Source organism: Coregonus clupeaformis, chromosome 27, assembly GCF_020615455.1.
Source record: "Coregonus clupeaformis isolate EN_2021a chromosome 27, ASM2061545v1, whole genome shotgun sequence".
NCBI classification, from domain to species: domain Eukaryota; kingdom Metazoa; phylum Chordata; class Actinopteri; order Salmoniformes; family Salmonidae; genus Coregonus; species Coregonus clupeaformis.
In genome coordinates, this window is record NC_059218.1 from 41,123,863 (window position 1) to 41,146,245 (window position 22,383).

A 22,383-nucleotide genomic window follows, 5' to 3' on the forward strand; every position below is an offset into this window, starting at 1 on the left:
GTGGAAAGATCTAGAGACCTCCCAGAAAGACTCAGCTGGAATCGCTGCCAAAGGTGATTCTAACATATCTAACCAAGAGTTTTTTTTTTTTTTTTTTTTTTTGAACTGTTAGAATTTTTCTTCCACTTTGACAGAGTATTTTGTGTAGATTGTTGACGAAAAAATCTATTGTAATAACAAAATGTGGAAAAAGTAATGGGGTGTGAATACTTTCTGAAGGCACAAATTCTTTGAAACTGTATGACATTTCTTAGAAATAAAATGTATGACAAACCAAGAAACATGTTTTTTTCAATCTTCTTATTTATTGGATGTTACCGAATAGAGATACAGTTTGTGTAAAAGCTGCATAACATTGTGCTCCAATTCTCATTCATGGTTACATTTCCAAGACGAAAGATACAAAGTAATCATAACAATACACAATCTAGTATTCCACAAAATACAAACAGGATTTTTAGCATACAATATATTGCAAGATTTTCAACATGTTCCAAAATATGCATGAGGGGACAACATTAATACTTTGGCCTCTTTGGCTTCTCCCTGAAATAAAAAGGAATAAAATGAATATAGAGCAGTGTGAATTTAACATACATTTACCATCATAATTGACAATCTGCCATTTATGTTTGAGAATATTTCAGGCAGCATCTTGCATGATGCAGTATTTCTGGAGTGGGGAGATGAGGCAGTTGTACTTGAGATGTTTTCCTCCTTTCTGAGTGTGAGCAGAATGTAGATCACCACTGTACAGCACAGTGAGCAGCTCTGACAGTCTGTCAGATACCACCGCCATCTTCCCATCATATCCTGTCTGCTCTCAGTCCTCTCCCACTACCATCTTTCTGTCTGTCTGCTCTCAGTCCTCTCCCACTACCATCCTACTGTCTGTCTGCGCTCAGTCCTCTCCCACTACCATCTTACCGTCTCTGTCTGCTCTCATTTACATTTTTGTCATTTAGCAGACGCTCTTATCCAAAGCGACTTACAGTTAGTGAGTGCATACATTTTTCATACTGGCCCCCCATGGGAATCGAACCCACAACCCTGGCGTTGCTAGCGCCATGCTCTACCAACTGAGCTACAGGAGGCTACATCTTACTGTCTGTCTGCTCTCAGTCCTCTCCCACTACCATCCTACTGTCTGTCTGCTCTCAGTCCTCTCCCACTACCATCCTACTGTCTGTCTGCTCTCAGTCCTCTCCCACTACCATCCTACTGTCTGTCTGCTCTCAGTCCTCTCCCACTACCATCCTACTGTCTGTCTGCGCTCAGTCCTCTCCCACTACCATCCTACTGTCTGTCTGCTCTCAGTCCTCTCCCACTACCATCCTACTGTCTGTCTGCTCTCAGTCCTCTCCCACTACCATCCTACTGTCTGTCTGCTCTCAGTCCTCTCCCACTACCATCCTACTGTCTGTCTGCTCTCAGTCCCCTCCCACTACCATCCTACTGTCTGTCTGCTCTCAGTCCTCTCCCACTACCATCCTACTGTCTGTCTGCGCTCAGTCCTCTCCCACTACCATCCTACTGTCTGTCTGCGCTCAGTCCTCTCCCACTACCATCCTACTGTCTGTCTGCGCTCAGTCCTCTCCCACTACCATCCTACTGTCTGTCTGCGCTCAGTCCTCTCCCACTACCATCCTACTGTCTGTCTGCGCTCAGTCCTCTCCCACTACCATCCTACTGTCTGTCTGCGCTCAGTCATGTACACTAACTGTAGGATGTAAGATGAAAACCAGACTGAAGGAAATGTACTCACCCATCTGCCTCAGCCTTCTTCCTCTTCTCGATGATCTGTGAGGGAAAAAGCACATCATTAATAAGACAACCTTTCCTGGTTTATATCTCAGTACACTCTGATAACACGGTCATAACCCTGCTAACAGAGCCATTAAACCGCCCACTCACAACCCTGCTAACAGAGCCATTAAACCGCCCACTCACAACCCTGCTAACAGAGCCATTTAACCGCCCACTCACAACCCTGCTAACGGAGCCATTAAACCGCCCACTCACAACCCTGCTAACAGAGCCATTAAACCGCCCACTCACAACCCTGCTAACAGAGCCATTAAACCGCCCACTCACAACCCTGCTAACAGAGCCATTAAACCGCCCACTCACAACCCTGCTAACAGAGCCATTAAACCGCCCACTCACAACCCTGTTAAGGGAGCCATTAAACCGCCCACTTACAGCACTGATCTTCTTCCACTGCCTGTCCAGCTCTGCCTTCTCATTGGTCTCCTTGAAGCGGCGAGTCTTCCTCCCCTCAGACATCTTGATGCCGTACTGGAAAGCAGCCCTGAGGGGACGAACACAGTTTGTCTGCAATGAATATTAAATGACTTGGCCTGATTAAAAACATTTCATAGAAATGGCAAGGAATCCAATGATGTTTCTATCACTGTGTGCTGTAATGAACGCATGAAACAAAGGATTCCAGGTTCATTGTTGAGACAAGCTTTAAGATGACATACTTTGGCAGAGCCTCCTTGTTGTTCATGTATTCACTGTATTCATCCTGAGTGTCAAAGTCCCAGCGACCCAGAGGACCCTTCTTGTTACCCTATAGAGGACAGACAGCCAAAACAGAGGTCAAAAGCATGTCAACCACACCGCAACATATCACACAACCCACTGTCACATGACTAGAAACACATGATGGCTGACAATGAACCCAAAGGTCTATCTAGGAGGGGACTACAGTTTCAAAGATGAAGCACCAACCTGGTCCATCTTGGTGTAGTCCACCTCTTCATCACTGTCCACAGCCAGGTCGTCCATACTGAGAACAGAGACAGAACACCCAAATCATACAGGTACACCCACTACATCAAATGACCTGGTATAAAGCCCAGTGTCCACCCTGCTTCAGTACAGTGATGTGACATGGATGAATCAGGGGACTCACGTGGCTGGGTAGCACTCAGCATAGCTGTTGGACATGCCAAAGAAGTCCCCGAGCTTCTCCTCTTTACGGCCACGCGACCCAGCAGTAGCTCGCAGTTAAGGAGACCAGCGGACGAAACAGGCCACAACACATACTGGGAATGAAGACATATTTCCCCTCTATCCAGTCTAAATACTGGGAATGAAGACATATTTCCCCTCTATCCAGTCTAAATACTGGGAATGAAGACATAGTTCCCCTCTGTCCAGTCTAAATACTAGGAATGAAGACATTGTTGTCAAGTCCAGCCTTGTAAGCCAAGAGAATGTGGCTCTCTGGCCCAAACAGTGAAAAGGATATGTTTCTCCTGGCCACTGGGGAGTTGTTGATCCTGCAAACTTGTCATTGATCAGCTTGATCTGGTCCTTCACTGATCCTGGACCTGTACGGTCCGAAGAGGATAGACAGGCCAGAGGTCAGAATGTGTAATAGGGTTGAATGGGGATCAATAATACATTTTAAAAGAGCATGGTAATTGTATTCTATGGTTGATGAATTACCTGTCTCAATCTCCATGGTCTCATCATCATCTGCTCTGGGCTTCTCAAAGTAGCTGTGGCGTGTCCTTTCTTCCTCCCTCTCTCTGTCCCGCTCCCTCTCTCGGTCCCGCTCCCTCTCTCTGTCCCGCTCCTTCTCCCGGTAACGTTCCTTCTCCTTGTCCCGGATGGCCTTGGAGGTAGATGGGGCGTAGTCTCCGATGTCATCAAAGATGCTGTTAGGATGGAGAAGGGAATGGTTTGAGTTCGATAGGAACAACAGATCTTCAAAAGAAACAGAAAATGATTAAATGAAAACAGCCTTTATGAGAGCCACAACACTGACCTTACATCTGCCTCTGGTCCTGGAGCTTTCTTCTCATCTATTTTCACCCCTGTAAGAAGAAACCACGGGAAATCATTTCATTGTGAACTGTATATAAGCAACCAGATGTCATGAAAAAAGGTGCAGGCATCAGTATCCAGTGGTGAACCAATAAAAGTCATTAAGACCAACCTCCTTTTTCCTTCTTCTTCATCTTCTTGTTGCGGGTCCCTTGTCGCAGGTAGGACAGGATCTGGGTTAGCTTGCTGATGACAATGTCGTTGGTGGTGAGAGTTGTCTGAGCCTGAAAAGAGAGAAGTTACACATACCTCTACATAAACCATGGACTGTAATATATATTCTATGATACGGTCATAACAAAGGTCATAGTTCATGCTATTGTGGTCTGCAGTGCAGTCTGACCTCCATGGTGGGGCAGTCAGCCTTGCTGCGGATCAGTGTGGTGGGGATGTCGGTGTCTGCGTACTCATCCTCCAGGTCCACTACGTATGCCATACGGCCGGGCAGGAACAGCTCATTCCTCTCAAACTGACGGCCCTTAAACATGATCCGGTAGATGTTCCTTCCTGGGGGTGGAGCAGAGAGACTGTCAACACCACCAACCAGCTGGAGTGATTTACCTCTACATGGGCCCAAATTCCAGTAGACAACTATTACTCACCTAGACGTGTCTTGAACTCTATTTTCTCCTCTGGTTCAATCTCTTTCCTGGAGGAAAGAATACAGGTTAATGTCTCTGGAATGAGGACACTGGCGAGCTCGTTCAGAAAAGGAATAAGCGTTTTATGCTAAAAGAAAAGAGGGGGAAGAAATACTGATATACATACTTGACTTCCTTTGTTACTTTTTCAATCATATCCTCCTCCTCCTTCTCCTTACTGGTGATCTCAGCACGCACCTGCAAGTAGACAAGCATGATATCCATGTTAACTATTTATTGTAGGTCGACACAATCCCCACTCTGCTGCAGTTGTTCCATTATATGGCACAGCAGAGGATGTTTTCTTCACCTCTGGGTGTGCACAGCAGGAGTGATAGAACAGGGTGACCTACTTGGTATTTTCACTCTTTCAGCGAGGGAGGAGGGAGCAATGACAGTGTGTCCCATTGGAACAGCCAATAAATTAGCATCCCTTAGCTTCAGCATACGTCAAACCTGATGTCTTCTACAATATACAGTGAGGGAAAAAAGTATTTGATCCCCTTCTGATTTTGTACGTTTGCCCACTGACAAAGACATGATCAGTCTATACTTTTAATGGTAGGTTTATTTGAACAGTGAGAGAATAACAACAACAACAACAAAAACTATAGAATGATCATTTCTTTGTCAGTGGGCAAACATACAAAATCAGCAGGGGATCAAATAGTTTTTCCCCCTCACTGTAGATGGCATTCTATAGCAACTACTTGGCTGTATTACTGATAGTCTGAGCTCAAGCATCTTCTGATTCCTTAATTTCAGGTTCAAATGCTATTCTTTTTTTCTAAAACCTGACTCAAGTTTTATTGACAGATCCAGGTTAGACATGTAGATAGGAAGAGGGATAAAGCTCAGGAAGTGAGTGGCGGACGAGGGAATCAAACCACTGCCCTTACAGGCATATTGGTCCGGGGGCAGCAGAACTACCACTAGACCAGCCCCCGGAACTTGAAACGCTATTCTAATGGCAAAGACAAAGAATCTGGGCGGGCAGCTTCTGTATATTAATGAACTTAGCATCATGAAAAAGGACAGTAGACGGACCTTCTGCAACAGGGCAAAATCCAACCCTTTCACCAAGTGAGTGTGCTCCATGTCACCACCCAAGAACTTAGACTCTTGGATCATCTGCCGCCTCTTCTCAGCTGCCGAATTATCCCTGTCGACACAACAATACATCACCATGGACATCCATACAGAACACGTCGATACACCACCACAAAGGGTAGGGAGTAGACAGTAGCATTATGGTCACATGGTGGTCTGACTGGGGAAACTCACGCCTCTGCTGTGGGCCCCACTGCTCTATAATTGGCTGTTGTGCTGATGAGCTCTGTCTCCTCGTAGTCCTTGTTGACGCCATCACGACGCTCCCGGGCACGGTCACGGTACTTCTCAGCTAGCTCCCGCTCCCTCTCCACTTCCTGCTGACGCAGCTTGGCGTAATAACTGATAGGGGTAGCAGAGGGCAAAGGTCAGTGGGTGACAGCTGAGAGACCTCAGGTAATATGACAACAAACATTCAGTTTAATCAAATTATAAGAGAAACAGTTATTCTAGACTGCCACCCTTAATGAAAGCACCACCTTTTCTTCTTCCGTCTACGGGCTGCAGGATCATCCTCTTCGCTGTAGTCCCGGGGCATCCTGTAAAAAATCTCATTCAGTTCTGTATGTGTTGATTCAAGACTGTTTGTAATTGGATTTTTAACTATACCCAAATCATCTATTCATGATCCAATGGACTACTCTATGGCACTGTAAATCCATCACTCACTCATGATGTCTGGAGGATTTGGAGGATGGGGGAGCTGATGAGGGCGTGGCACGAGGGGTCATCAAAAGTTTACGGAAGTCCTCATTTGTCAGCTTGGACCTGAAGGGGAAAAAATGCAGAGGTTAAGCCACACAGTATGTGTAGTCTAAAGTAGTCTTGGAAGACTTTCAGACCATTCATACTCGTTCAAAATGTACGATGAAACAATCGAAACATATCTCAGACATATTCAATAGGTGTCATCACACTGGGTCCTCTGTTCTCATGATCCAAAAGCTGATGTGGTGAACAAATGTGTTGTTATGCAAATATTGTAAACGGCAACAAAAGCCTCACTTACTGAAGTGCTGACCGGTGGTCCTCCACCTCGTGGCCATCCGGAGCCAGAGGGTTGGAGAACGACTCGGCTGTAAAAGAAAGAAAGACGACGTTAACGTTACTACCTGTGGACGCCATCTTTCCGGTGAGAACTGGCAACTGTGTCAATTGGTGCGCGCTTCACTTCGACTGCATCGAATGACTAGTTAATATGACTTGCTACTAAATAATTAATACGTGGTTGACGCCACTGCAGTAAAACACCAATTAGCTAAGAGTTCATAAATGGCTACCGAAATAGATACATTGAGCAGATAGGAGGTAATTGAGAGAGGTTACTTTTTCTTTGCAAGATGGGCAAACAGTGGCTACTCAGACATTAGGCTATTTAACAGTAGCTAACTACCTAGCATAGCTTGCTAGCTAACAAACACCCTATCTAGTTAGCTAGCTAAGGTTGTCTTTTGAGCCAGGAAATATTAATCCATATAACTATATACAGTTAACATTGATAATGCAACGTCTAAACGTAATATTCAGTAACGTTAGCTGCACAGACAAATGGGGAAAGTTATCAGTAGTAGCTAGCTATCTTTGTTAGTTGACTAGCTAACTGGCTAACGTTAGCTAGTTGACGTTAGCACACACAATGCCAAATAAATTCAACTTACTCTCTCGTTCTCCTCGTTCTCGTTCCGGCATGTTGAAATAAGTTGGTCTCACTCTCAAGTAAAACAACGACTTTGTGATCAACTATTACTATATGTATAATCCTAGCTATGTTGTTTATGGTGATGTGTGCTGCTGTGAAAACGGAAATGACAGTCAACATTCGGTTGGCATGGTCTAGATTTTCGTCGCGGCGCAAACGTTACGTCAACCTTAAACGTGGAATGTAATTGGGTGAATTCTCGAATGTGATTTGTTGATATGGAGAGTGGGCGGGTTCATGAACATTCATCTAACGCTGATGAACCACCATGGCCGCTGCTGTAGTAAGAGGTATTGGCTCAAACCTTGCTAAAAACCTTCGAGAGATTCGTCTACATTTGTGCCAGACATCGCCTGCGAGTCAAGGAGCAAGGTAATTTTTAAAATGTGACGTACGTCATATTTTCATGAAATCGAAATGTGCTAACCAATGCTAGCATTATCCTCATAGCTAGCAACTTCGTCTTCGCTAGCGTAGCGGTCACAAAGCTGTCCTCATAGCTAACACAATCTACTTCCAGACGCCTACTGGAAACACACTGCTCTCTCGCCAAGGCTGTCGGTTTTGACTAGCAGAAGTTACTTTTCGTAGCAGGTTAGGATAATTAAATAATGTTAGGAAAAGCGTTTTATTAGATAAAATGCTAAAGTTGGAAGTACAGTATCTAGTTACAACCAGTTTTGCCCTGAAAACAGTCTTTGTTTCCACTAATTCGATTCTGCCTGCCAGACAGGCTACATGTAAACAAACAGTAGTTAGCTAATAACCGCAATTTAAGATGGAATAAACAAAGCTGAAATAATTTGTAGATCACGCATAGTTATTTAACTACAGCTCTACAACATCGTTTCTATGATTTATCTTATTATTCAACATTTTACTAATAAGATAAATAGTAAACCCTTGTTTATTAGCTAGCTATTTCAGTGTTATGAAATAGTATAGTAAAATAGTAAAACATATTGTGAAAGTTATTTCACTTGATTCTTTATATTCCATGTTCTCCAGGGATTTTGTGGAACAGCACTATGTGGAACTGAAGAAGGCAAACCCCACATTCCCCATCCTCATCAGGGAGTGCTCAGGTGTTCAGCCTAAGCTTTGGGCAAGATCTGGTGAGAGCATTGTTTCAGTAGCTAGGTGACTCACACCTGTCACCGCTGTATGTCAAATGCAATGTTTATGGCCATGCATTCATTTGGTTCTTTCATGTACCTGTATTGCAGATTTTGGCAAGGAGAGCAGTGTGGCCCTTGACAACATGAATGCTGACCAAGTGGCTAAGGCGCTGGAGACAGTTGTGAAACCATAAGCATGACCAACTATGCTCCCCTGACGACACCTTTCCAACCGTGAGATGGAGTGTCGATTGTAAATGACATATGTATCACATAAATCTCTATTGCTGTTCTAATAAATCTGAGTACTAAATTGTGACATGCTGCTGCATTGATGTGTTCGTAGTTTGTGTTCATATGAACTACTTTCCATTCATAGGCATGTGAAGCTAGTAGAAGTGCAGATATTGGTAAGTCAATTTTGTGAAGAAAAAAAAAGGTCAAACTCACAGAAGGTTAGCACTGTTCAATGTACCCAATCATGGTCTGTCTGAGAGAATTGACCAGCCTATCAGCATTGGACTGAAAGGTTCATACACAAGTGGCTGACAACAATATCATTTTATATTTCATGCTATAGAAATTCACACTTTCATAATAAGCTTTTATGAATAAAGAAACCAGATTGAGATCATTTTTATTTAACTATGAACAATCAGAAATGACAAACGGAAGAAAAGTTCAAATTGTTTTCACAAGAATGTGACAGAAATACTGGTTTGTAAACATTGAATTCAGCAAATTCTCTGACCAGTCAGTCAGATCATCTATCCTCCTCCGGTCCCCCAGAACCTTCCTCTGCATAGGTGTATGGGTCTAAAATAAGTGCTAAAACACAAGGCTGTGGGCTCAGCAATAGGATTTGTGAGGTGCATAGTACAGTATTTGGAGTGACATTAGCTACAAGTGTTCCCCATATGAGTCCTAAGAATCCCTTACCTTCCACAGAAAATTATGTGGAAGTGTTCACAGCTTAAAGAACAGAAAATAAAACCCACAACATGCAAAGGTACTACACCCTACAACATTATCTAGACAGCCACGCTAGACCAAGCATATATTAATACCTAACGATAACGATTGTTTTATCATTAGCAAAGACTTGGCAAATACACAGAAGATGGGTTTACAAGCCATCAGGCTATGCAAATGTGTTACTGTGCCCTTACTGTACCCAGTTTATTCAACACTTCAAATAGGATGGTATGAGTATTTTGCCTTTTTCATGTCAATACATGCCTGGTTTAGCAAGCTTATAGAATATGGTTAAAAGGTAGATTTTGTTGTTAGTAACACAATACAGATGTTCCCTAAAATACATGTGTAGAACCTTAAGTACATGTACAGGCCAGAACTCCAGTTTCCCCTTCTTTTGGTTGAAACCTCAGGCACCAGTGTGATCGAGGTGGTCCTTTGATTCAGACGTCAGCAGCTCCACTCCATTCCCTGGATATGATGTCCACCATCTCCTGCAAAGAAACATATTAGCTTTGAGAAATGATTTATGTAACTCATTTTGGGCTTTGGGAAAATGACAATATATGATGTATATGTACCTGAAATTTCACCATTGGACTATTTATTTTTGGAGGACTTCTTTTTCTTAAAAAAAGAAAAGAAATATCAGTGCTATTATAACTATATTATGCATCCAAATAACACTATTTGCATAATTCATCATTTTCTATTGATATGCACCTATGCCCCAGATTGCAAGTATTTCTGTCCCATACCTTAGTCACTTCTGTGTTAGGCACAGGTCCTGTTGATGCTTTTACAGGTGTTTTCAATGAATTTGTAATTTTATCCTTTTTCTCTGTCAGCTTGTTTTTCTCTGTAGAACCCAATCATAATGGAAACACACAAAAAATTAACTTAATACTTAGAGAAGCAACCTTGCATATTTGTAACACAGTGCACTTACTCTTTCTGTTTTTTGTTGTCTCTGGTGTAAGGCTCGGTTCAGGAGTTGAGATTTCAGAGTCTTTCACAGTGTTTTCAGCTTTAGCAGCCTCCTTCTTCTCCTTCTTCTTCTTCTTCTTCTTCTTCTTCTTCTTCTTTTCAATGACTGGAGTTGTATTTTCCTTCACAGCACTCCCTTTCTCTGTGACTTTCTTTTTCTTATTTTTGGGAGTCTTTAACTCTTCCGGCTCAGGGGTAGGGGGAAGAGGCCTCTTAGCAGCTGTGGTCTTTGGAGTTTCCTTAGCCTGGCTGTTAGCTGCTGGTGTCAGGGTGGCTGCTGTATTTTTCATGCTCTTTTTTGCTCTTTTGTTTTTGGGGGGGGCGTCGGTCTCTTCTTCCAGTGACTCCCTCACGACCTTCGTCCCCCTTTTCTTCGCCCTCTTTCTTTTCTTTTTCTTGAGGGACTTTGCTGACAGAACAAGAGTGGTGGAGCCAGACTCTGTAGCCAGGTTGGCGTCCACCTTGGAATCATCTGTAAAATGGAGATAATCAATGTAACAGAAATGTTGACTATAGATGAGGGTTACAGGAGTAATGACGGTTACATTCCGTTATTTAGCAGGTAATAAAAGGCAACCCCTAGTCCTACCCTTGGCCTAGCAGTGGCTAAGGGATGTTTCTGGTCCAGGTCTAAGGATCATTAGCTTTCTCTTGTGCCTCTCTTTCTCTCAGGGCTCTCCAACCCTGTTCCTGGAGATCTACCCTCCTGTAGGTTTTTGCTCCAACCCCATTTGTAACTAACCTGATTCAGCTTATCAACCAGCTAATTATTAGAATCAGATGTGCTACATTAGGGTTATAGTTAAAACCTACAGTACAGTAGCTCTCCAGGAACAGGGTTGGAGTTAAAACCTACAGGAGGGTAGCTCTCCAGGAACAGGGTTGGAGTTAAAACCTACAGGAGGGTAGCTCTCCAGGAACAGGGTTGGAGTTAAAACCTACAGGACGGTAGCTCTCCAGGAACAGGGTTGGAGTTAAAACCTACAGGAGGGTAGCTCTTCAGGAACAAGGGTTGGAGTTAAAACCTACAGGACGGTAGCTCTCCAGGAACAGGGTTGGAGTTAAAACCTACAGGAGGGTAGCTCTCCAGGAACAGGGTTGGGAGTTAAAACCTACAGGAGGGTAGCTCTTCAGGAACAAGGTTTGAGAGCTCTGGATAGTGTACCTGATGGAGTCAGCTCCAACCACTTGGTGTCCAGACTGGACTCGTCACCATCCTCCTTTACTGCAGGTTGCCCATTCTCCTCAACCTCTCCTTTCTTCTTCTTCTTCTTCTTCTTCTTGGGAGTTGTGTCGGTTGTCTCTTTACTCCTCTTCCTCTTTGATCCAGGTGTTGGGGTATCATTGGTTGGCTCCTCTGTGGGTGGTTCCTCTGTCTCTGTGGGGGTCGTCTCAACAACTGGCTCAATGGTCACTTTTTCAGGCTACATGGTGATGGAAATAGAGCAGCAACAACAAAATAATATTGTTTAGATCAAAAACAAAACCTTCAATCAAAGCATTTTTTCACTTTAATTTATCATTTCATATCAGCGGTGCACAGGGTGTCTCACAGACAGACACACACTGTTACATCCTTTATACCTTTACTTACCTCCAAGTCTTCAGATGCTGAATTGGGGATAATTGTGTCAACACACTCCTTTGATTCCTCTTCTACAGCAGTTCCGATCTCGGCAGCTAAAGATACATGTCATAAGACTGGTAATTGACTTGTTGTTCTCCCTCTTCCAGTTATGGTAAGTAATATCTATATTTTCTATCCCAAACTTTCTGAACTGTGTTTCTACTGTCCTCTCTCTCTCTGCGAACACTCATTTTTACTTAGCTTATGTTCCTGTCATTTGTTAAGCTAGATACTGTATTATGATGTGTGGTCTGTACCTTTTCTAGCTATAAACTGATCCAGGTTGTCAGTGGAGTCCACGTATGGTTCTTCTAGACCAGGTGGGGAGGAATGGCTGGTCTTACCAGTAGCAGGGGCTTCTGACGGGAGTTCAGGGGTGTCACTCTTGTCCTCTGATGTTGTAGAGGTCACTATCTGATCCTCTGTCTTGGGCTTCTCTGAAGTAGAGTCTGTCTTTAGGATCTTCTGGGGACTCTCTGGGGCCTCCTCCTCCTTTGCACTCTCTGGCCCAGAAGCAGGGGGTGTGTCCACCTCAGGGACTGTCATGGAAAGGATGTGGTCATAGATAGCCACAGACACAGAACTAACCAAATGCAACTACACCAAGCAAAACGGACAACACCAGAAAACAGCACACGTCAGAGTGAGGTCTGGGCTGGTGTACCTTCAGGAGGAGATCCTTCAATATCGGTTGGATCCTCAGCTGCTGCTTCAGTTGTAGGTATGACTGGAACGGTTTCAACTTTCTGTGAAGGCATGAAGTGCAAATATTAATAGGGAACCCATATGATGTTGGTGGAAAAATGAACAATTAGCACTCCAGAAAGAATGTCCATGACATCCCTACATCACCCGTACCGTACGTACCCCTGCTGGACTGTGTTCCATGACATCCCTACATCACCCGTACCGTATGTACCCCTGCTGGACTGTGTTCCATGACATCCCTACATCACCCGTACCGTACGTACCCCTGCTGGACTGTGTTCCATGACATCCCTACATCACCCGTACCGTACTAATCCCCAAGCCGACTAGGTGAAAAATCTGTCGATGTGCCCTTGAGCAAGGCACTTAACCCTAATTGCTCCTGTAAGTCGCTCTGGATAAGAGCGTCTGCTAAATGACTAAAATGTAAATGTAAATGTATGTACCTCTGCTGGACTGTGTTCCTCTGCACCTTCCTCCTTGCCAGCAGGAGGCGTGGCCTGGGTTTGAGTGACAGCTGTCTCTTCTGATGTAGGAGCCGCGGTGTCATCTTTCTCAGATGGTGTGCATTCCAGTTTCTGGTCACATACGTCAGATTCATAAGCACAGATAAACTACAAAGGTCAATATAATCTATGCAAGTTGACGTTTATATGCTAATAAATGCCATTGCCAAACATTTTCACTTTGTTATGCACTGTAATTATCAGTTTAATTTGATGGGCTATGAGACTGACCGATGGTTTTTCTTCATCCTCACTGTCGGAGGAATCCTCCTGTACTGGAGTTGAAACTTGGGCTATGGAGGCAGCAATGACTTTCTGTAGAAACAAAAAACAAACAAACAGAATGTAGGTAAAACCACAGACACCAAAACATCACCAGATTTACAACAGATTAATAACATGTGACTTACTTGAGCTGGCTTGCCCTCATCAGTGTCAGACGTGTCACTGTCCGAGCTGTCGCCCTTCTTAGCTGCAGCAGGGGCCTTGGGTGTGGTTTTAGCCGGGCTGGGAGTGGGCTTGGCAGGGGCGTGCTTGGCTGGAGCCTCTTCCTCACTGTCTGAGCTGTCACTCTCCATCTTAGCAGCTGCTGCTGGGGCCTTAGGAGTGGCTTTGGCCTTGCTTGGGGTTGAGGTTGGGGTGGTTTTCTGCTTGGTAGTAGATTCAGGTTTAAGAAAGTTCTAGGAGTATACACCAATTTATTATTCATCAGTATTATCACAGGATTAACACATGGATATATCAAATCCTATTTTTCTGGCATATGATACAGACCTTTATAGGAGCCTCCTCCTCACTGTCTGAGTCGGAGCTGTCGCTGTCAGAGCTCTGTGCTTTCTTTCCTACAGCAGGAGTCTTGGGAGCAGCTTTAGCCTGACTGGGGGTGACTACACTGGGCTTCACTGGGGCTGCTGGGCTCGGCTTGGCTGGTTTCACAGGAGCAGCTTTGGGTGTCAGTGCAGGTTTCTGAAACAAATAATTATATCAAGGTATTATATCAGGAATAAAACCAACTCAATATTAGTTTTTCTTAGTGACAAGGAGAAGTGGTTTAATGACTACTTCTCATGTGTGACATACCTTGACAGTAACCTCCTCTTCAATGTCTGAGTCGTCACTGTCTGAACTCTCTGCTGTAGGGGTGGCTGGAGTCTTACTGGGAGCTGAGGCCTTACTGGGAGCTGTAGGGGTGGCTGGAATCTTACTGGGAGCTGCCTTTATGACTTTAGCAGGAGTCTGAAACACAAATCCACACAGACCAGTGTCAATAAACAACATTAAAGTTGTACATTTTCGAGACATGATTCCACTGAAAAATGCTGTTTGCACATTCTAATAGTGCAAGAGTATTCTTTAACCTGTGTGAGATGAATGTCATCCTCACTGCTGTCACTGTCTGAGCTCTCTGCTGGTTTTGAGGGAGTGATAGCTGGTTTGCTGGACTTCACTGGTTCTGGTGTTTTCACTGCTACAGCCTTAAGTGGAGCAGCTGCCCCCGGCTTGGTCTTAGGTGTCACTTTCTGAGGGGAGAGAGCAAATGCAGCGCTGGAGACTATCACAGCAGTAATGACTTCTGGTGTCTATGGTCTACTGCAGTTCCTATGTCATCATTGAGCTACAGTAGATAATGTTGTGCGTTGTACAGTAAATGGGACGGGTTGCAATCTATATAGTAGGATTATTTTACTAACCTTAGGAGCCTCCTCCTCACTGTCTGAGTCGGAGCTGTCGCTGTCAGAGCTCTGTGCTTTCTTTCCTACAGCAGGAGTCTTGGGAGCAGCTTTAGCCTGACTGGGGGTGACTACACTGGGCTTCACTGGGGCTGCTGGGCTCGGCTTGGCTGGTTTCACAGGAGCAGCTTTCGGTGTCTGTGCTGATTTCTGAAACAAAAAATTATATAAAGGCATTTTTATTAGTGACAAGGAGAAATGGTTTAATTACTATACTGAACAGAAATATGAACGCAACATGCAACAATTTCAAAGATTTTACTGACTTACACTTCATAGAAAGACATCCATCAATTAAAATAAATAAATTAGGCCCTAATCTATGGATTTCACATGACTGGGCAGGGGCGCAGCCATGGGTGGGTCTTGGAGGGCATAGGCCCACCCACTTGGCAGCCAGGCCCAACCACTGGGGAGCCAGGTCCAGCCAATCAAAATGAGTTTTTCCCCACAAAAAGGGCTTTATTACAGACAGAAATACTCCTCAGCACCGGATGTGGAGGTCCTGGGCTGGCGTGGTTACAAGTGTTCTGCGGTTTGTCAGTCCGGATGGACGTACAGCCAAATTCTCTAAAATGACGTTGGAGGCAGCTTATGGTAGAGAAATGAACATTAAATTATCTGGCAACAGCTCTGGTGGACATTCCTGCAGTCAGCATGCCAATTGCACGCTCCCTCAAAACTTGAGACATCTGTGGCATTGTGTTGTGTGACAAAACTGCACATTTTAAAGTGGCCTTTTATTGTCCCCAGCACAAGTTGCACCTGTGTAATGAGCATGCTGTTTAATCAGCTTCTTGATATGCCACACCTGTCAGGTGGATGGATTATCTTGACAAAGGAGAAATGCTCACTATCATATATAAACAAATTTGTGAACAAAATTTGAGAGAAATAAGCTTTTTGTGCGTATGGAACATTTAGAGGAATTATTTTTCAGCTCATGAAACATGGGACCAACACTTTACATGTTGCGTTTATATTTTTGTTCAGTGTATTTCTCAGGTTTGACTTACCTTTACAGTTAACTCATCGTCACTGTCTGAGTCGGAGCTGTCGCTGTCAGAGCTCTGTGCTTTCTTCCCTGCAGCAGGAGTCTTGGGAGCAGCTTTAGCCTGACTGGGGGTGACTACACTGGGCTTCACTGGGGCTGCTGGGCTCGGCTTGGCTGGTTTCACAGGAGCAGCTTTGGGTGTCAGTGCAGGTTTCTGAAACAAATAATTATATCAAGGTAATATATCAGGAATAAAACCAACTCAATATTAGTTTTTCTTAGTGACAAGGAGAAGTGGTTTAATGACTACTTCTCATGTGTGACATACCTTGACAGTAACCTCCTCTTCAGTGTCTGAGTCGTCACTGTCTGAACTCTCTGCTGTAGGGGTGGCTGGAGTCTTACTGGGAGCTGAGGCCTTACTGGGAGCTGTAGGGGTGGCTGGAATCTTACTGGGAGCTGCCTTTATGACTTTAGCAGGAGTCTGAAACACAAATCCACACAGACCAGTGTCAATAAACAACATTAAAGTTGTACATTTTCGAGACATGATTCCACTGAAAAATGCTGTTTGCACATTCTAATAGTGCAAGAGTATTCTTTAACCTGTGTGAGATGAATGTCATCCTCACTGCTGTCACTGTCTGAGCTCTCTGCTGGTTTTGAGGGAGTGATAGCTGGTTTGCTGGACTTCACTGGTTCTGGTGTTTTCACTGCTACAGCCTTAAGTGGAGCAGCTGCCCCCGGCTTGGTCTTAGGTGTCACTTTCTGAGGGGAGAGAGCAAATGCAGCGCTGGAGACTATCACAGCAGTAATGACTTCTGGTGTCTATGGTCTACTGCAGTTCCTATGTCATCATTGAGCTACAGTAGATAATGTTGTGCGTTGTACAGTAAATGGGACGGGTTGCAATCTATATAGTAGGATTATTTTACTAACCTTAGGAGCCTCCTCTTCATTGTCTGAGTCGGAGCTGTCGCTGTCAGAGCTCTGTGCTTTCTTCCCTACAGCAGGAGTCTTGGGAGCAGCTTTAGCCTGACTGGGGGTGACTACACTGGGCTTCACTGGGGCTGCTGGGCTCGGCTTGGCTGGTTTCACAGGAGCAGCTTTCGGTGTCTGTGCTGATTTCTGAAACAAATAATTATATAAAGGCATTTTTATTAGTGACAAGGAGAAATGGTTTAATTACTATACTGAACAGAAATATGAACGCAACATGCAACAATTTCAAAGATTTTACTGACTTACACTTCATAGAAAGACATCCATCAATTAAAATAAATAAATTAGGCCCTAATCTATGGATTTCACATGACTGGGCAGGGGCGCAGCCATGGGTGGGTCTTGGAGGGCATAGGCCCACCCACTTGGCAGCCAGGCCCAACCACTGGGGAGCCAGGTCCAGCCAATCAAAATGAGTTTTTCCCCACAAAAGGGCTTTATTACAGACAGAAATACTCCTCAGCACCGGATGTGGAGGTCCTGGGCTGGCGTGGTTACAAGTGTTCTGCGGTTTGTCAGTCCGGATGGACGTACAGCCAAATTCTCTAAAATGACGTTGGAGGCAGCTTATGGTAGAGAAATGAACATTAAATTATCTGGCAACAGCTCTGGTGGACATTCCTGCAGTCAGCATGCCAATTGCACGCTCCCTCAAAACTTGAGACATCTGTGGCATTGTGTTTTGTGACAAAACTGCACATTTTAAAGTGGCCTTTTATTGTCCCCAGCACAAGTTGCACCTGTGTAATGAGCATGCTGTTTAATCAGCTTCTTGATATGCCACACCTGTCAGGTGGATGGATTATCTTGACAAAGGAGAAATGCTCACTATCATATATAAACAAATTTGTGAACAAAATTTGAGAGAAATAAGCTTTTTGTGCGTATGGAACATTTAGAGGAATTATTTTTCAGCTCATGAAACATGGGACCAACACTTTACATGTTGCGTTTATATTTTTGTTCAGTGTATTTCTCAGGTTTGACTTACCTTTACAGTTAACTCATCGTCACTGTCTGAGTCGGAGCTGTCGCTGTCAGAGCTCTGTGCTTTCTTTAATGATATCAAGCTCTTCAAGCAAAATAACTTGCTATAGGACAGGGTAGCATGATATTAGTCAGTTGTGACCTACCTTTACAGGAACCTCCTCCTCAGTGTCATCACTGTCACTTTCTGAGCTGTCTGTTGGTTTTTTAACAGGGGTGCATTTCACTGCGTCTGCCTTGACCAGAGTTGCAGCCACAGGCTTGGCTTTTTTGGGTGTTGCCACAGGGTTCTGGAACAGAGACAAATGAAGCATGGCATGAGAACCATGTTTCCTGGACGGTGTCACAGACAATCACTCGGAGCTGAGCGCCACTGTAGAGCTCGTCAGGCTAGAGCCAAGGGGATTGACCCTGTCCAAACAGAGTTACAGGACCATGGATCACTGCTTCAGCACAAAGACAGAGGAGCAGTACAGCCCTGACAAAAAAAATAACTGTCCACAGGGGAGTTAGCTGTGGATTTAGAGGACTATAATAATATATATGCCAATGTCTACACACATCATTACAGTGACTGGACGACAGATATGTTTGTCGGTGTATCTCTACTGTTTAAGTTGATTCATAAAAAAATACAGTACAATGGGTCAAAGGAAGTTCAGGAAGTCACCGATCATTGTGGTCCGAGGTTTTTAAATTATATGATCGACCAGCTTGTATGTGATTGAATATATTTCAGACACAAGCTTACATTTGTGTGAGAGCATACTGTAGCCAGGTATCATTAGGATTCACCTTTTTAGTAGGCTCCTCCTCACTGTCTGAGTCGGAGCTGTCGCTGTCAGAGCTCTGTGCTTTCTTCCCTACAGCAGGAGTCTTGGGAGCAGCTTTAGATGTTAGTTTCTAAAAACACAGAGCAGAGAAGATGGAAAGACAAATGCATGGCAGTCAGGCGTTGTTGAATAACCATGGTATTACCTAAGAGTAAACATTACCAGTCCAATAATTTAGCTGAAATTAATTTCATTTCTACCGATTCAGGTGTGACATACCTTGACAGTGACCTCCTCTTCACTGTCTGAGTCATCACTGTCTGAACTCTCTGCTGTACTGGGAGCTGTAGGGGTGGCTGGAGTCTTACTGGGAGCTGTAGGGGTGGCTGGAGTCTTACTGGGAGCTGTGGGGGTGGCTGGAATCTTACTGGGAGCTGTAGGGGTGGCTGGAGTCTTACTGGGAGCTGAGGCCTTACTGGGAGTGACAACAGTCTGAAACACACACAAACACTTTAAAAAATCGGAATTTCACTGATTGTAGTTATAACACAATTGTCGTAAGACCCCTCACCTGTGATGGAGGAATCTCATTCTCACTGTCTGATTGGCTGTCACTGTCTGCAGGTTTTGAGGGCGTGGTGGTAGGGACAGCTGAAGAGGCCTTTGGGGAGACAGTAGCTCCCTGGAAGAGAGGTAAGCATTCAGACACATGGGATGCACCGTCAATTTCATATACTGTATATACCTCACTTATCAAGAAAGTCTTTGTCCTCCAAATGGAACAGCATGTTTCACCTGTGTGAAGGGAATCTCCTCTTCGCTCTCAGAGTCACTGTCTGAGCTCTCTGCTGGTTTTAAAGGGGTGACCGCTGGGACAGGCGCTGATGTTTCCACTGTCCCGTTACTGACTGGAGTAGATGACAACTTCTATAATGGAATCGGAATGTCAGTAGTCAGCAACTATATCAAATGGAGCTAAATCATGATAAATACTGTATAATATCTGTGTTATGATTGTATTAACTGTCCTGGAAAAATGTAACAATGTTCAATTTGCTAATCCAAACCTATTCAAGTTCCCAAAAGGATGTATTGTCTTGACATAAATCTCTACACCACATATATATATATATATATATATAGCGCTGGTGCCAAGGCCCGACCCAAACCACAGCTCCTCCTCTATCTACCCACCTCATCCTGTGGGACCAGCTCCTCATTCTCTGGGGTTGCAGCCTGGGGTGTGTGAGGAGCTGGAGGTAGAGGATCTGAAAAACAGCAGAGTCATGAAGAAAGCTGATTTTACATGGTTGATCATGTGCAGCTATGAATGCCAGATGGGGCGGTAGGTAGCCCAGCAGCTAAGGAGTTGGACCTGTAGCCGAAGGGTGGCCGGTTCGATTCCTGGGTCAGGGTGCTGGATAAAGGGGGGAATTTATCTGTCAACTGAAGGGCTGCTGGGTTCACATCCTAAAGACATTCCCCTACCGTTGGGCAGCTTGGCCCCTGTAGTTTGACCCTGTGCTTGTCTCAACTATGTGTGCCCTCTGAGAGGGGGGGGGTTGAGAACAGAGCAGAAGACACATTTTCATTGTTCGCCGTAACATGGACAATAAAGTTTTATTGTATCAAGTCTATGTTCTCTGTAGAACAGTTGAATGTTGTTTTTTGGTTGATTAAGGGTTTGTGAATTTGATACACTGTGAAAATTTAATTTCATGTAGGGCAGGAGGTTTGGTAGCCTACCAATTGGTTTTGAGTCCACATCTTCTTTGGTAGATGGATCGGCCTTAATCTTCTTCAGGGTGGTGGAATCCACTTCAGGCTCTTGTTTCGGATTTTGTCCGATTTCTGAGACCCTGAAAATGTGTTATAGCAGCAGTACATAACAAATTATTTACCTTAAGATGCCATAACATGTTTACATTTAAGTCATTTAGCAGACGCTCTTATCCAGAGCAACTTACACGAGCAATTAGGGTTAAGTGCCTTGCTCAAGGGCACATCCGCATATTTTCTCTCTCAGTCGGCTCTGGGATTCAAACCAGCGACCTTTCGGTTACTGGCCCAACGCTCTTAACCACTAAACTACCTGCCCTCAGGCACATAGTACACTACTATGTTTTATATGCACTGCATAATGACAATATATGCCTGAGGCAAACTATACTAATATGACATATTATACTATACTTACTTGGTCCAACTTGTGTAGATGGCATGTAAAGAGGTGATCTCTTCTGGTGTTTCTATCTGTGGGTCACCAAAAGCATAAATGCATAGGGCAGAATGATGTAGAGTATTTTATATTAAATAAGTCTCTATACATTCTTCAAAAAGTATTAAAAACAACTGAATACATATACAATCGCTTTAAATACATTTATTCATTTGAAAAACAAATAGACGAAGACCATTTCGCAACAACGACGAGGGTGCGCATTTCACAAAATGTACAGTGCCACCATTCATGGCCCCAACGTGTGTTCAACTGTTACATAATGTTCTCCATCAATTATGGATGACTAAATCCAAGGTAGCGATTCAGAAAGACGCACCTTTCAAAGGGAAATAGATTGCAAACCTTATTTGTATAAAAGTAGGTTTATTCAGAGAAACAATATTTAACATAATTAAAGAAAATCTCACCTAATATTGAATTACACGACTTCAATCTGAGATAATCACACACATTTCAAAATGGTCAAATACACTATGTGCTCATATAGGTGTAATGAGAAGTTGAAACAAACAAAAAAAAGAGTTGGATAGTATCAAAACATACCTGAGTTACATGTTTTTTCAGCACGTTTGCAGCCTTCTGGTAACCATTCTCCTTTAAATGCTGATAAATCAAATAAAGCAAGGCACTATTTGATGCATTCGGGTCCTTTGAAGTCATCGTTTTAACGTTGAACGACAATCACTATCAAAATAATCAATTAAAGGGCTTTAATCTACTGATTAAGAGCTCTTCATCCTCACTGTCTGCAGGAATTTGCCATGTACTTACAGCGACTACGCCCCCTTCGATGTGCATGATGGGACATGTAGTGAAACGCACATTAGTATTTTAATTGGTACAGCATTTCTCCCCTGACTTGACACTACCTTATTGCCACTTAAAATATGTTATTATCATCTCACAATTATTTAAAAATTCCATACATAGAGAGACATAACATATTATAAGGATTAAAATAGGACTTTATAAAGGCTCATGCATGTTTATAACAAGCAACAAAGCCTTATACCCGCAGCGTCATCAATGATGTCAGAACCATGTGAGTGGCATGTGTCCTGGGGATTCAGCCCCCTTGCCTTTGATAGTCAAATTCTTAAAATATAATCAGCAATACATCACACAGTACACAATACAAGGGTCTGATCACCTCCTAAATGTGTATAACAAACTAAACGTAGGTTTGCGATCCACCCACTAAAACCTTTTGGCATTTTTATGACCCACCAAATAGATACAATCATATTGATTTGTCCCAATCCACATGTGGATCTCAAACCATCATTTGTAAACTCATGCCGCGTTCAAAACAACTGGGAACTCGGAAAAATACGAGATCAAATCATGACGTCAGTGATCTTCAGGTCGTTAAGGCGGAGCTCTAGAAAGATACCCGATTTTATGAGTTGGATGACCGTTCAAATCGATTTTTCCATTTGGTGCT

The 22,383-nt window shown here is 43.7% G+C and overlaps 3 protein-coding genes and 1 non-coding gene across 5 annotated transcripts; 1 reads left to right on the forward strand and 3 right to left on the reverse strand.

Annotated features, from left to right (window-relative positions):
* Window positions 1-290: 290 nt before the first annotated feature.
* On the reverse strand, window positions 291-7,426 carry ik (IK cytokine). Its single transcript, XM_041851629.2, has 19 exons — window positions 7,250-7,426; window positions 6,601-6,667; window positions 6,261-6,359; window positions 6,071-6,130; window positions 5,766-5,933; window positions 5,529-5,643; window positions 4,609-4,679; window positions 4,443-4,489; window positions 4,184-4,347; window positions 3,953-4,064; window positions 3,782-3,830; window positions 3,460-3,671; window positions 3,260-3,341; window positions 2,921-3,004; window positions 2,737-2,794; window positions 2,487-2,575; window positions 2,203-2,311; window positions 1,766-1,800; window positions 291-546 (listed from the first exon to the last, which is right to left on the reverse strand). The coding sequence occupies exons 1-19, from the start codon at window positions 7,278-7,280 to the stop codon at window positions 519-521; spliced, it is 1,680 nt and encodes a 559-aa protein (XP_041707563.1). The 5' UTR covers window positions 7,281-7,426; the 3' UTR covers window positions 291-518.
* On the reverse strand, window positions 1,022-1,095 carry trnaa-agc. The gene has a single exon. It is a non-coding gene; the product is annotated as a tRNA-Ala (tRNA).
* Window positions 7,427-7,521: 95 nt separating the features above from the next.
* LOC121542140 (NADH dehydrogenase [ubiquinone] 1 alpha subcomplex subunit 2) lies at window positions 7,522-8,727 on the forward strand. Its single transcript, XM_041851631.2, has 3 exons — window positions 7,522-7,662; window positions 8,299-8,405; window positions 8,517-8,727. Exons 1-3 carry the CDS (start codon window positions 7,559-7,561, stop codon window positions 8,600-8,602), a joined length of 297 nt encoding a protein of 98 aa, XP_041707565.1. The 5' UTR covers window positions 7,522-7,558; the 3' UTR covers window positions 8,603-8,727.
* Window positions 8,728-9,029: 302 nt separating this feature from the next.
* Window positions 9,030-21,706, reverse strand: LOC121541388 (nucleolar protein dao-5-like). Of its 2 annotated transcripts, none has more exons than XM_045208212.1 (28): window positions 21,483-21,706; window positions 20,895-20,950; window positions 20,444-20,556; window positions 19,892-19,965; window positions 19,493-19,624; window positions 19,269-19,379; window positions 18,977-19,189; window positions 18,720-18,827; window positions 18,071-18,214; window positions 16,875-17,063; window positions 16,542-16,703; window positions 16,264-16,419; window positions 15,958-16,149; window positions 14,903-15,091; window positions 14,570-14,731; window positions 14,292-14,447; window positions 13,986-14,177; window positions 13,622-13,858; window positions 13,443-13,526; window positions 13,152-13,283; window positions 12,662-12,743; window positions 12,342-12,536; window positions 11,965-12,050; window positions 11,536-11,794; window positions 10,333-10,842; window positions 10,142-10,242; window positions 9,965-10,010; window positions 9,030-9,877 (listed from the first exon to the last, which is right to left on the reverse strand). In XM_045208212.1, exons 1-27 carry the CDS (start codon window positions 21,597-21,599, stop codon window positions 9,984-9,986), a joined length of 4,179 nt encoding a protein of 1,392 aa, XP_045064147.1. In that variant the 5' UTR covers window positions 21,600-21,706; the 3' UTR covers window positions 9,030-9,877; window positions 9,965-9,983. The 2 variants fall into 2 exon arrangements, with proteins under 2 accessions (XP_045064147.1, XP_045064146.1); XM_045208211.1 differs by having other exon boundaries at window positions 13,622-13,891.
* Between the last annotated feature and the right edge of the window lie 677 nt (window positions 21,707-22,383).